We start from the raw sequence: 14462 nt of genomic DNA, 5'->3' as shown, positions 1-14462 counted from the left end.
TAAGTGCTGTACCTGTGTTGTACGACCACATTAGCTAGGGCAGGGGTTCTCACAACAAAATTTCTGGTGGCCTCAAAATGCGGCCACCAACTCTTGCTAGTGTCCGCACTGAGACTTTTTCCTAAAATACATAATTAACTTTAGGAAAAACAAATAAATATGCACGTCATCCAAATTGTAATTTATGTAGGGGGTTTTCTGGATTTTTTTTTGCACACACTAATAAAATTAATGCTTTGAAAAGTGGTATTTGTTTACTTGTTAATATCACTTTTCACAGTACACTTAGTAGTTACATGGGAGGCTGTGAAAAGTGGTAAGTGATATTAAATATACACATATCACTTTTCACAGTCTCCCAACTAGCTAGTGAGTCTTCTGTGAAAAAGTGATACTTGCATGTTTGTCAATATCACTTTTCTCAGCAAGCCTTGGGACAAATTAAGCCCCGGAGGGGGAGGTTGGAGGGGGAGGCAGCAGACGCCAGGGGCAATGGTGAGATGGATATGGGGCCAGGGGAGGCAGTGGGGGGCCTGGATTGATGTTGGGGATGAATGTGGGGCCAGGAAGGCAGCAAGAGCCGGGCTGACAAGCCCTGCCGCAGCGTGGCCAGAGCTAGAAGTCAGCACTAGGGGTCAGCGTCTGCGGCCAGAGCCCAGAGCAGGAGCTAAGCAGCCAGAGCTAGCGGCTGGAGCCACATGGCCAGAGCTGGGGATCGGAGCTTGCTGCTGCATGGCCAGAGCTGTGGGTCAGTGCCTGGGGCCAGTGCCCAGTACCACATGGCCAAGGGCCATGTGGCTGGAGCCACGTGGCCGGAGCCACGTGGCCGGAGCCAGCGCCTGGCACTCACTGCTACATGGTCAGGGCCGGACGTCGGCATCCAGGGTTGGCTCCCACCACCACACGGCTGGAGCCTGGGACCAGAGCTAGGGGTCGGCGCCAGCTGCCGTGCAGCTGGGGATCAGCGCCAGGGGCCAGGGATTAGCGTCAGGGGCCAGGGCTGTGTGGCCAAAGCAACAGGTCAGAGTCCCAAACCCCATGACTGGAGCAGCAGGGCCAGAGCCGGGGCTCAGCACCCACCGCCACACAGCCAGAGCCAGCGCTCAGTACCCAAAGCCCTGTGGCTGGAGCCCACTGCAGCATAGCCAGGGCTGGGGGTCGGCCTCTGGAGCCAGCACCTGCTGCTGCGCAATCAGAACAGGGGCTCAGCACCCGCCGCCACAGGCGGAGCCTGGGACCAGAGCCCAAAGGCCCGCAGCTGGAGGCCACTGGCTGGAACCGGGGATCAGCACCTGCTGCCCCACAGCCGGAGCCAAGGGCCATGAGTCCGGGATCCTGAAGCCCAACTACCCTAAGGCTGAAGACTGGAGTACCCCCTCCCTCAAAGGGGGTCAAGAACTTACCTTGCTCCTGCAGCGTTGTGCCCCACCTATCTCCAGAGGTGATGCAGGGCAGCACATCCAGGAGCAACAGGGAGGGAGGGGGAAGGGCGGATACTTTGTCATCTCCCCCACTACCCCCATCACTGCCTGGAGGCTGTCGTGGCTGCATGAAAAGCCCCTGGTGACTGCATTTGAGGAACGCTGAGCTAGGGAATAGTTTAGACTGCTCCAACAGCTTTTTTGGACAACAGGTCACCATGCCAGAACAGCAAATTAATCTGTATTACAGTCATGGAAGAGTCATGGTGAAACAAGTCAGCTTTGTACAGAAAGCCACTTCCTGTTTACTGGTTTCCAGCAGGCAAAAGTAACAGAGCTTGCAGAGCTCCAGAGGCAACCCTGGCAATTATAGGCCAGTAAGCCTAACTTCAATACGAGTCAAACTGGTTGAAACTACTGTATACTAAACAAGTGCCACACAACAGCTGGCATCCTTGATGACAGCCAGAGAGAGAGAGATCGATCAAGAAATGGAATGGGGGTAGACTTAACTACTCAATCCCAAAGAAGAGATCCCTTTAAGACAGAATAGTATGTTAATAGCACAGAAAGGCTTGTGTTATTATTCCCTATTCACTAAATAATATTTTTTTTTTTATTATCGCCATGTGGTCAATTCAACAACTTTCACAAACACGAGATGACCAGGAGCTGGCATGACATATGTCTGGGACTCACCGGGGGGTGGGGGGGATGCACACCCTTAATTACAAAAGGTTGAGAGCCTTTGATCTGGCATTTGAAGTGATTTGAGGGCCACAAGCCTAGCAAGGGTTGTGGTTTGGTAGTTCCATGAGGGAGAGGTCAAAAAGACAGGCTAGGCCAGATCCCATGAGATTTCCAGCCCCCACAGGAATTCCAGGGTAGACTTGAGATCTTGTGGGATTTGGCTCAAGATTTGGAGCCATTATAAGAGCGCTGGGCACAGGGCCACTTCCCGTTTGCTGGTTTCCAGCAGCCAAACAGGAGCATGCAGCACACATGGATCATAGGCAGCAGTCTGGCAACGATCAAACCCTGGTTGACTGTGAAGGGTACATGGTTGGCCAGCTGCAGAGCTGGGACCAAGACACAGTAGGGCTGCACGATGGCAGAACAGACCCACTGCAGCCGCCAGATGCAGGAAGACGTGTGTTGCCTATCCTGGAACAGGAGATAAACAGAAAACTCAGGAAGGAGAAAGAAAAAAGCATGATGTCAGAAAGGGAACCACATACTAATCATCCAGGAATAGGGCAATTCATGGAGGTGATGCAGTCCATATTGAATCAGATTGAAGCTCAGGAAAACAACAGTCAGGGACAGCAGTTGAGTGAGTTCACAAACAGGCAAGACCACCTGGGAGAGCAGGCAGCAGCCCTCGGTGTTCAGGGTCCCTCCCTCCGCAATGCATGTGTTTGGGGTTCAGCACACCTCACGACTCCTGCTGTCTCAGACACGCAGTTCTGGTGGGAGCAACAGGGTGGGCACCGGGTGGCTTCAGAGTCAGGCCTGCAGGGGCACACAAGTGGGACATGAACAGAGAGGAGTTCACAAAACATGCCCCATGACTGCAGGTACAGGAGGACCACAATGCCCAGAGCCCCCAGAAGACAACCCTCCAGCCACCGGTTCCTCACATGGTAGCCTTAGAGATTCCAGCATCACAGCTGCTGGCCCATAGCCTTTAATGCAGCACCCCAGGAGGTCTACTAATGTGGGTTTGAATGCGGTCTTGTATGCAGCTGCTTCTGATCAATTGGGGGCCCATCTTTCAGTCAACACATGAGAAGATATGGTGAGCCCATTACATGGACATATTTTCCCTGCAGTTCAGGGAGAGCCTATATTGGAAGAGAGGGATAAAGTGAAGAAGAGAGAAAAAGACAGTATAAGATCCCCCAAGATAAAGATGAACTGGGACAAGCTTATAGCCTACATCACTTCAGCATGGGCCCATGTAGGTATCTAGATATTTTATGTAGGCTGTATAATACTTTTTGAGGCACCTCAGGGCTCTGGTAGGATAAGCAATTTAGAATGAGGGAACCCTGAACCCCGTCTTGTGCTGGAATGAAACCGATCAGGAACTATGGTTGTAGTGCCTGGCTTGGGGGTGCCTGTTACAGGCCCTTACATCAACAGTGGCCATACACTGATAAAGTCAGGGTGTGAAGGGGGGGGGAGGGAGGAGACAGGGTGAGGCTTGAGGCACTAACACCTGGCCAGCCAAGGCTTTCATGCTGGGCTTACACTGAGACAGGGAAGTGTTTTCATGCATCCTGTAGGTTTAGGCATAAATGCAGGCATTATGGAGGCGGGCACGAATATTCAGGCTGCCCATGTTTAAAGCACATCTTCCCCAGATGAAAAAGAAAAGAAGCACACCTTAGAGACTAACCAATTTATTTGAGCATAAGCTCTCATGAGCTACAGCTCACTTCACCCAATAAATAAATTTGCTAGGCTCTAAGGTGCCACAAGTACTCCTTTTCTTTTTGCGGTTACAGACTAACATGGCTGCTACTCTGAAACCTTTCCCAGAGGATGGGGGGAGCAATGCAACACAGCACAGAGCAGGGGCAGAACCAGAATGGCTGAAAAAGGCGATATCTCCAATTAACTTGGGTGGTTTAGACACCTTTTAAGGGATTATTCCAAGAAAGAGGATTCCATACATTTGTGGGAGGGTTTTGTTCATGATCCCACAAAAGGGGAGAGGGTGCACAAAATGGCAAATAACCTCACATCTGTTAAAGGGCATGTCCAGGGCCAAGATTCAAAAGTAGGTTTTTTTTGACAGGGTTACAGGTCCTGTCCAGCAAATGCTGTTGCCTGATCTCCATATCTCCCCTGTGGGCCTTGTCCCTAAAAGTTCCTGGTGAGTATCACCTCATTCACCATCTCTTGTACCCAAAAGGGAGAAATCGGTGAACAATGCAATCAACCCCAGGCTGTGCACGATGTGCTACACATCATTCGACACTAGGCACATGGTACCCTCATACTGCCCTTTTGCCTAGTTTACAAAGAATGACATTAAGTCAGCCTTCTTCCTTTTCCCAAGCCACGCAGCTGACTTGTGACCTCTTCCATGATCAGTTTTATGTGGACAGTGCAATGTCCATGGGCTGTGCTATTTCATGGGCAACCTTTGAAAAAATTCAGCACAAGGCTGGACTGAGCAGTCAGGAGGCATGCAGGATGCCAACAGGTGACACACTACCAGGACAATTTTCTGTTTTCAGGCAGAATGAGTGTAAGGGGCTCCTTCGGGTTTTTCAGGACCTGATGGGCAAATTGGGTATTCCCAGAGCTGATGAAAAAACTGAGGGACCTGAGAACACACTGATGTACCTAGGCATTGAGCACAACACAGTCCAGCGGCAGTCCCACCTAATTTGGGACAAGTTTGTGGTGCTAAAAAGACATATTGTTGTTAGAGTCAGCAGGACCAAAACATTTGTCTAGGGGATCTCCAATCCCTGTTGGACAACTTGAACATTATATGGAAAGTCATAGCCTCCAAGCATGCCTTTTGTGAGCAGTTTGCTACTGCTACCATTGAGATATGGGGCCAAACCACTTTATGAACGTCACTACAGAGATGAAGGAAGACCTGGCAACCTGACACTGATTCCTCACTCACTACAATGGGATGTCTGTATGGAGGGATGTTTACTTGATCAAGGCTGACCTGCAAGTCCACTCAGACGCAGCAAGCAGGATAGATTTTGGCTTGCATTTTAGGGAGCACGGTTGTACCCAGGAGTGGCCCCAGAAATGAAGGGAGTCTGGCATTTTGAAGGACATCACCTTCCTGGATTTCTTCCCCATTCTGGTCACTATTCAGGATGGGGAGTTCAAGGACAAGAGGATCAGGTTTTGGTGCAATAATCAAGCAATTATTCACTTGGTGAACTTTCAGGCCGCTAAATCTGCCAGGATAATGAGGTTTGTAAGGATAATGAGGTTCGTTCTCCATTTTCTCCAATGCAACATTCATTTCACTGACAAGCACGTACCTGGGCTTAACAAAGGCATAACTTATACTCTCTCTCTCAATGGCCAGTTGACAGATTCAGAGCACTAGCACCAGAGGTCACAGAGGTGCCAGACCAGATGCGGGCAGCCCTATGGAATCTTGGTTGCTAAAGACAGTATCCACAGCCAAGGGATCATTGCACCATGCAACTCTTTGGCCTACATGGCGGCCTTTGAGGCATTCCTGGCATTCGCGGCCTGAGAGTCTCCCCAGGGCCCAGATCCCCAAAACCTGGCAGTTCATGATCTCACTACATAGGCAAGGGCTGGCACCACTGACAATAGCTAACCAGTTAGCTGTGTCCTTTGACTGCAGGTCTGTAGGTCATCTGGACCCCTGTAGGGGATTCATGGCCCATAGGATCCTGGAAGATTGGGCTAGGACAGAGAGCAATGTCAGGAAAACAGTGACCTTGCAGGTACTAAAACAATTAGTTGAGGTTCTTCCTCACATCTGCCATTCTTGGGTAGGCAGGTGTGAAGCTGTACTCTTCAAGGAAGCCTTTCTGTTGGCTTTCTTTGAGCCCTTTCAGGTCAGTGAGCTGGTGCCTTCAGCCAAAGGAGACTCTTCAGGGCAGGTTCGCAAACTACATGACATGCAGTGGGAAGGTGACTCTCTACAGCTCAAGGTCCACAGGTCAAAAACAGATCAAACGGGATTCACGGAGGCTGTTTTTCTGCACCGTTCTGGTGAGATGAACCTGCATCCTGTACAGGCGCTGCACACATATGTGGCTCAATGCCAACACAGCGAGGGGGGTCCCCTGTTTCTACACAGTGACCATTCCTTCCTAACCGAATTCCAGTTTGTGGGAGTCTTTCAGAAACAGCTCTTATTCTTGCCACCAGGAGAGCATGCCTCCCAACTCTTTCTGAACAGAGACTTCAACAGTGACTACCCAGTTGTGCACAGGTGAGTCAGAGGTTCAGGCTATAGGACACTGGCAATCCAGCATCTGTCAGTCCTACGGCAGCTGCCCGAGTCGAAGGTAATGCAGGGGGTGGGCTATAAGCACCACAGGTTTTAACCGTGTCTGCTTCCTCCCTCATGTCAATCAAAGAATGTATTGCAGCACACACACAGTTGAGGATGTGGATTTGAGAGCACAGCATTGTGCACTAGGCTTACAAGAGAAAATGTAATTTGGCAAGAGGCTCACAGGTGGACACTGGAAGGGATGCGATTCTGTATTGGCACAGCAGACAGGGCATATCCTGGGACCAGCTCATGCCCTTCTTGCATTGACTGGCACCCTGGGAGGACACGCCTGACATCGTCATTATCCACCTAGGGAAGAACAACCTGGGAACATGCTCCAACCTCACACTGATTTTGAAGGCTAAGCAGGATATTGGACTGATGGTGAACGCATTTTCCAGTGTGGGAAGAGTACTGTTGGAGATGTTGGCCCGCAAGGTTTGGCGGACTGCAGTACACCCACAAAAAGGTGGATATGGCCCAGAGGAAGGACCACAGAAAGTAGAAACATGGCTGGAGTCCTGAAGTGGTTCATTATCAGACATGGTCACACAGCTCGGAGTATGGCCAAGCTTTATCTAGAGGAAGGAGTGCATCTCTCTGATATAAGTGCCAATATGTTCCTGGATGATCTTGGTATTGCATTGGCCAAACTTCTAGGTAGTTTGTACAGAATGGGATGGAAGCAGCCCAACTGATGCTGGTGCCCCCTCATGGCAGGTCGCCCAGTGCTCGCTGATTTAGGCTTCAGATCCAAAAAAGTACAGTAACATAGTGGCATCTCCTTATGAGATGGGAGTATTATATCTAAGCCCCGTAGCAAACAAACTGGGGCATGGGCACTACCCTAGGGGGACTGCCCCACCAATGTGCTTGATGGCAGTGCTCTCTGGGGGTCGAAGTCTGCTGTCGCCTCAAGCCCTGGAAGGAGGAGGGATGCTAGCAGACAAATGGAAGTGCCCTTAGACTCTCGTAGTGTGATGACTGGCTCCCCCGACGGTGGGAGCCCACAAGATTTGGCAAATGATCAATGGGATGCAAGTTGACTGCAGTGGACTGTCCCCAGAGGGGTACCTTGGATGTAATTTGACTAATAAATTTGTGGCATGGTTAAAGCCCATACCACATGTCCTTGCCTTCTTCCATGCAGTGAGTACACCAATCCAGGGGAAGAGAGAACTCCTTTACTAAAGAAAAAATTGATTATGTCAGTTTTATTTTACCTGTTTTCAAAAATGAAACATTTAGAATAGGCCAATTATAACACAGAAATGATTAGATTAAGGATTTATTTAGGAATTTTATCAAACCACAGAGCTGTAATCTAGGAATTTCATACAGCTGTTTTTAAAAAAAGAGCGTCAGAAATTATTTCTTTTCTTTCATCTACAGGAATGTTGTTGTTTCCCTTCCTAAGGTATGCTATTGGGAGAAACAAGAACTACGCTTTCTTAACACAAAACACAGACAAATAAAAATAGTATCACACAATCTTTAAAACTGCTAAAATATTAGTAGATTTGGTAAAGTTCACTCACTTGTATACTGTCACGTAATCCATCAGAAATTCACTCTATTATAACACTACGGAACTAAGGTCAAACTCTTCCCTTAGCCCTGGTCTACACTGGGGGGGGGGGGGGGGGGTCGACCTAAGATATGCAAATAGCATAGCTGAAGTCAGCATATCTTAGGTCGACTTCCCGGGCCATGAGGACGGCGGCGAGTCGACTGCTGTCGCTCCCCTGTCAACTCCGCTTCCACATCTCGCGAGCTGGAGTTCCAGAGTCGATGGGGAGCGTGTTCAGAGATCGATCACTACCTGCTGATCCGGCGGGTAATGAAGACCTGTCCTTAGTTATATCACTGTCTCCTACCCTGGTTTAAATTGATGTTATATGTACACATCAGAGGCTGGAGCATATTATCTCAGTTGTGGAGATAACAGTGAGTCTTGTGCATAGTTAAAATACTGTGAAGTGGTGGCATTTAGGTTACAGTACAGTTCCTGATGTGGATGTTGTGTGTATTATCTTGATTAGCAGGCGACAAGACTCAGGGTAACAGGAGAGTGCACAAGAGCATTACTGTGTACTCCATTTTGCTTCAGCAAGCTTTAAGGAGATACAAAAATTGTGCTAAAATTATACTCACCATAAACTTTGTAATTGTTAAGAGGTATAGGAGGCTGCAGGGAAGGATACACTCTCAGTTAGCTATAGATAGGGACTACTTCTACACGTCTAAAATGCATTCATGAAACTCTCTGGTCACACTGTACATGGAATCTAACAAAATACACATGGAACTACCTCAACATTATCCCTTCTAGCAAAACCCAGAGAAAACAGACGGTCTTGCACAATACTAAAGGTCAATAAACTGGCTCAAGAATATGAAAGACAAGGTGGATGAGGTAATACTTTTTTATTTGACCGACTTCAGTTGGTGGAAGAGAAAAGCTTCTGAGCTTTACACAGCTCTTCTTGAGGTATGGAAAAGGTAACTGGCTAAATACAAGGTGGGACAGATTGTTAAGCATATGGGGTTAAACACTGCAAGGAACCACATAAAATGAAGCGGGCAATTAACCACAAGAATGGCTCAAGAATAGAAAGTCCTTCACTGAGAATACTTTGCCTCAGTTATCTAAATATAGGCACTGCTAGCAAGATCATCAAGTAATCTTAGGCTATGTCTACACTATGGCTTCTGTCAGCAAAATTTATATCACTCAGGGGGACAAATAAGCCACACCCCTAAGCAGGGATGTGCGTAAGGGGGGACAAGCAGGGTATTGGGCCCCCCAGTCAGCGGGGCACAGAACACCTCCAGGGCGGGGAGAGTGAGGCCCGCGCCAGGCCAAGACAGGAGATCCAGCTCCGCCGGGCCAGCAGGAAAGCGAGCTCCACCAGGACGCAGGGGGACAGGAAGAGAGCCAGCTTCTCCAGTCCCAGGGCCGCAGCGGGGAGAGAGAGAGCTCCTCCAGCCACCCAGGGAGAGCAAGCTCCTCAGGCCGTGGGGGGGCACAGGAAGTGCCCTTCCAAAAGCAGCCAGATTTTTATTTCCGTGCGCCCCTGCCCCTGAGAGACAGAAATTACACCAAAGTAGGTCCTAGTACAAGATCTAAGCTACTGCCTCAGGGACATTTACACGTATAGGTGAGTTAATCTTTGCTTAGCTTTTGGCAGGTTTTGGGCATCTACAGGCATTGTGTACTGTCATACTTGGCTGTACAGGGACAGGTGACATGGAGCCATGCTTCCAGTCTCAGAATGTGGGCACCTTCACGAGGCACAAGAGGAAGCATCACATGTGGGAGCAAAACACAGGCAGGGCACTGATGGATAAGAAGGTACACAGGAGACCCGAGGACTACGTCTACACTACACACCAGTGTCAGCGGCATGTAGTGTACAGGTAGCTATATGCTGCAGTGAAAAGCAAGCTGCTTCCACAGTGCAGCGTGTGGTGACACATGTCAACGAAAGACTCCTGCAGCAGGGAGGCAACGGGAAAGGCTTTTGCTTACAGAGCCTTTCCCTGAGAGGAGGAAAGGCTCTGGCAGGGGAGAAGAAGCTGGGAAACCTCCCCCCCTGTGGCAGGGAAAGGCTCCAGCAGCAGAGAGTTCCCCAAGCTTTTTCCCCGCTGCTTCCCCCAAACAGAGCCTTTCCCCACTTCTGGAGTCTTTCCCTCTAGTGGGGAAAAGGCACTGGCAGCAGGATAGTACAGTGCTAAAAATAACAGTGTAACTGGCAGCACAGTTTGGACAAGCAGAGTTGCCACAGGATATGTACTCACATACTCACCCACACTCTTCGAGCATGTCTTTACTGGCCTAAGTCATGCCTCCTTGTCTACGCTGCTATTTATACCCATGCTGGGGGGCTACATGGGTAGAGGTACACTATATGCCGCCAAAAGAAGAAGGCAAGTGTAGACATACCTAGGAGTGCAGATTAAAGGAAATATAGAGGGGTCATGAATGGAGCAAGGGGGAGAGGGCGAGGAAGGTGGGTGTCCAGGAAACTTCAAGCCTTTCTCTATACTGAAAAAAATCCTCCTCCCCTGTACCATCTCCCTGCCACTATTTGCTATACCCACATTGATGGAAGTCTCCTTATCACACACATCTCCTACAGATTCGTTAATATGTCGAATAGATGAGTCATGTTTGGTGGGCGTCAGGATCTGTTGCAGTAGGGACCCCCTCCAAAAGACCTTATGCACCAAACTTGGTTAAACTTTTGGTGCTCACTTAAGAAAAACTGGGGGAAATGTGTAACTTGAACCAGCTTCAGTAGAGTCCAAACACCACCCACAACATACTACACTTTAACAAAAAATTCTACACCTTTTTAGAAACTATGAAAATGAGTACTTAAGGGATCCAGTTAGGTCCCCACTGCCAAATAATCCATTCACCATCATGCCACCTGATTTACATAGCCCACCCAAATTTAATATTGCTGTCTAATAAAATTTAAAAATATGTCACCACAAGTTACTAGATTATGAAATCATATTCTTATTTAAGGGATCAATTTTCAAATATAATCTAGTAATGTATACCTTTGCATATATTTTTGCAAACTTTATAAGGGTGGTGTGAGTCAGTATGAAATGGTATGTTCCCTGTACATAGCATGTACCTTTGACTGTAATAGTCAGCCCCCATTCCACAGCACCTATGTATGCATCATATACTCCCACACATGGCTGGGGGAGAATGAGACAGTACAGGGTGAGATCCCTGTCAGATCCCTCTATCTGTGTGTACTGTGGCATTTGGTTGTTTCGCAGAGGTGCTTGGGGCAGTATGGGTGGTAGATACTACCCATATGCTAAGTGTATTTCTGTGTTTGACTATGGGCGAGAGAGAGGAGAATCGGACAGTACTGGGGATGGTATGAAGGGGGAGTTTAGGGAGGTATGAAAGGAATGTATGCCCTCTGTACACACTGTGTACTCCTACACTTGGCTGAGGAGAGAAATGAGGACAGTTGTAGGTCAGCATGGTAGAGGGGTGGCAGGACACATGTGCATACTCTATACTCCTATAGTTGACTGGTAGGAGGCATAATGCAGCAGCATGAAGGAACTATGGGCGGGTGGAGTACAGAAGCATAGGGACGCAATGTGTCCTCTGTACACTATCACTTATCTGTGGAAGGTTAAGAGTTGTAAAGCAGAGAGGGTGTTATGGGGGCACAGGTAAGCCTCCCCACGCACACCATGTACTCCCGCACCTGGCTATAATGGATAAGAGTCATGAAGCAATATCACAGGAAATATGGGGTGGTGCATAGAGTAAGTTGGATTAGCACTATGGGTAAATAAGTAGGTAGTATTAGAAATGGAGAGCAGTATGAGGTGGCAGAGTGTGATATGGGGCAGTATGAGGGGAGGGAAGAATAGTATGAGAAGATGTAGTGTGGTAAGATGGGAGGATACAGAGACAGCAGTGTGAAGATGGGATATATAGGATAGTAAGGGCACTATGAGGGGGTTATAGAGTGGAACAGTGAGGGGCACTATGAGGAGATTACAGGGGAGGTAGAATGGTGATAGATACAAGGCAGGCAGAATGGTCTGGGGTGGTGTTAAGAGGCTCACATGCTGGTAGGATGGGGCGGGAGGTTGAGGAAGAGTCACAGAGTGGGCTGAATGGGCAAGATAGGGACAGGTATTCCAGAGTAGGCAGGATGGAAAGGAACAGTATGAGGGGTGCTCCAGGGCAGACAGGAAGGGGAGCACAGGGGTTTTCCACTGTGGCCATGGGGTAGGGGTGAGATGCAAAGGAGCAATATAAAAGGGGGTTTTGAAGTGGGCAGGATGGGGAGTCAGTATGAGAGGGAGGTTTTGGGATGGGATAGGGGTAGATATGGGGGTGATTCCAGGGCAGGCAGGAGGTTTGAAAGCAAGATCGGGGGAGGGTTCCAGGATAGGGAGGATGAGGTTGGGGAGAGGATGTGGGGGTGGTAGGAAGAGGGATTCCGGGGGTAGGATGAGGGAGTGGTGTGAATGAGGGTTCCAGCAAGGACAAGATGGGGGGGCAGGAGGCACTATAAGGGGGTTCCAGGGCAGGTGGGATGGGAGGGGTTCGGGGCAGGAGGCATGAAGGGCATGGGGGGGCAGGATGAGGTGGAATTCCGGGGGGCAGGATGGGGGTCGGAACGAGGAGCGTTTCCAGAGCCGGAGGGGGGGGGGGATGTTACAGGGCGGGCGGCATGAGGGGCGGGATGAAGGGGGGTTACAGGGCGGGCCGCAGGAGGGGGGTATTCCGGGGCGGGCCGCCCCCGTACGCACCGTGTACTCCCGCACTTGGCTGTGGAAGTTCTGCTCACGAATTGTCACCTCGTCCGCTTCCATCCTTCATACTCCCGCAGCCCCGGCTCGCAATGGCGGCTGCGGCTGCCGCTTCTGCCTCTGCCCCTGCCCCTCCTGCGGCGGGCGGGGAACCATGGCCGGCAGCAGCGCCAACTGTTCCCCGGGTCCCTGGCGGCGAGCGAGGCGACAGGAGCCACCGACAACCCCAGCGGCGCTCGCTATCTCCCCGGGTCTGTCAGCGCCCAGCGGCGGCGGAGGGGAAGGCCCAGCCTCTCTGGCTGCGTCACGGCGCGGCAGCAGCGACCGCTGCGCCACCACTAGCCCAGCCCCCGATCGGGGAGGGAGAAGGGCGGGGCCAGCCGGGGGCCAGGGGGCGTGGTCAGCACAGCCCCGAGGGCGCGAGACAACGGGAGGCGGGACCTGAATGGGTCCCCAAGCGCCGATGCCAAGGAGGAAGGCGGAGGTAGTGCGGGCCCAGGGGGCGGGGCTCAAAGGAAGGCGTAGCTAGCACTACCCTGAGATGAGGGGCAGGACAGCGGGCGCGGTCAGCACTGACCCAGAAGTGGAGCGGTCAAAAGATGGGGCGGGGCCAAAACGGCCCTCGGGAGGCGGGGCTAGGTGAGTAGGCTGCGCCAATTCGGAAAGGAAGGGAGGGGAGGGGCGGAGCTAAACTATGAAAGCGAGGCGCAGGCGCGAGCGGCGACAGTTCTAGGGGGAGGAAGGGTAGGCGAAACCGGGGCGGGGCGGGGCGGGGCGGGGCCTATGGTCTCTGGTTGTTAAGGCCGTGGCTCAGTGGTTACGACGCTTGATTGCAGTCCTGAAGGTTGTGACTCTGAGTCTCACTGATATGCCACCTCCAATTTACCCTGCTGCGGAAAGGTGTCTGCTCCATCAGGTTAGGGCAGCCAAAAGCAGTTGGATGCGATGCTGGCCACGTGGCCCCTTCGCATGTAGGGTTGCCAGCTTTCTGTTTGCCAAAAAGCAAATACACTTGCCTAGCCCCCTTTCATGGATTGGCAGCAAATTCAAAGGAAAAGAGCTGAAAGATGAGGTGAGAACAGCAAACATATTAAAAAGACAGGTTTTAGAGTGGCAGTCGTGTTAGTCTGTATCAGCAAAAACAAGGAGGAGTCCTTGTGGCCCCTTAGAGACTAATACATTTATTTGGGCATAAGCTTTCATGGGCTAAAACCCACTTCATCAAATGCATGGAGTGGAAAATACAGGAGCAGGTATAAATACATGAAAAGATGGGAGTTGCCTTACCAAACGTGAGGTCAGTTTAATGAAACAATTCAATTAACAGCAGGATACCAAGGGACGAAAAATAACTTTTGTAGTGGTAATGAGATTGGCCCATTTCAAACACTTGACAAGAAGGTGTGAGTAATAGTTGTAGGCATTATAACATTCAAAAACCAGTAGGAGAACACTTCAGTCTCCCTGGTCACTCAATAACAGACCTAAAAGTGGCAATTCTTCAACAAAAAAAGTCAAAAACAGACTCCAACGTGAAACTGCAGAACTGGAATTAATTTGCAAACTGGACACCATCACATTAGGCCTCAATAAAGACTGGGAGTGGTTGGGTCAATACAAAATGTAAACCTAATTTCCCCCTAGTGTTACTCACACCTTCTTATCAACTATTTGAAATGGGCCACTCTCATTACTGCTACAATCCTGCT

At 50.1% G+C, this 14462-nt stretch overlaps 1 protein-coding gene across 1 annotated transcript in view; it reads right to left on the bottom strand.

Moving 5' to 3' along the window:
- Positions 1-13120, bottom strand: part of LMBR1 (limb development membrane protein 1) — a 154667-nt gene extending 141547 nt beyond the window's left edge. The window contains exon 1 of the mRNA XM_077808371.1: positions 12754-13120. Coding sequence (XP_077664497.1) covers positions 12754-12816 — 63 coding nt within the window. The 5' untranslated portion in view covers positions 12817-13120. The remainder of the gene's footprint in view (positions 1-12753) is intronic.
- Positions 13121-14462: the final 1342 nt, after the last annotated feature.

The sequence above is a fragment of the Eretmochelys imbricata genome, chromosome 2 (genome assembly GCF_965152235.1).
Source record: "Eretmochelys imbricata isolate rEreImb1 chromosome 2, rEreImb1.hap1, whole genome shotgun sequence".
Lineage (NCBI taxonomy): Eukaryota > Metazoa > Chordata > Testudines > Cheloniidae > Eretmochelys > Eretmochelys imbricata.
The sequence above is the reverse complement of the archived record's forward strand: the minus strand, read 5'-3'. Positions and strand labels throughout refer to the sequence as shown.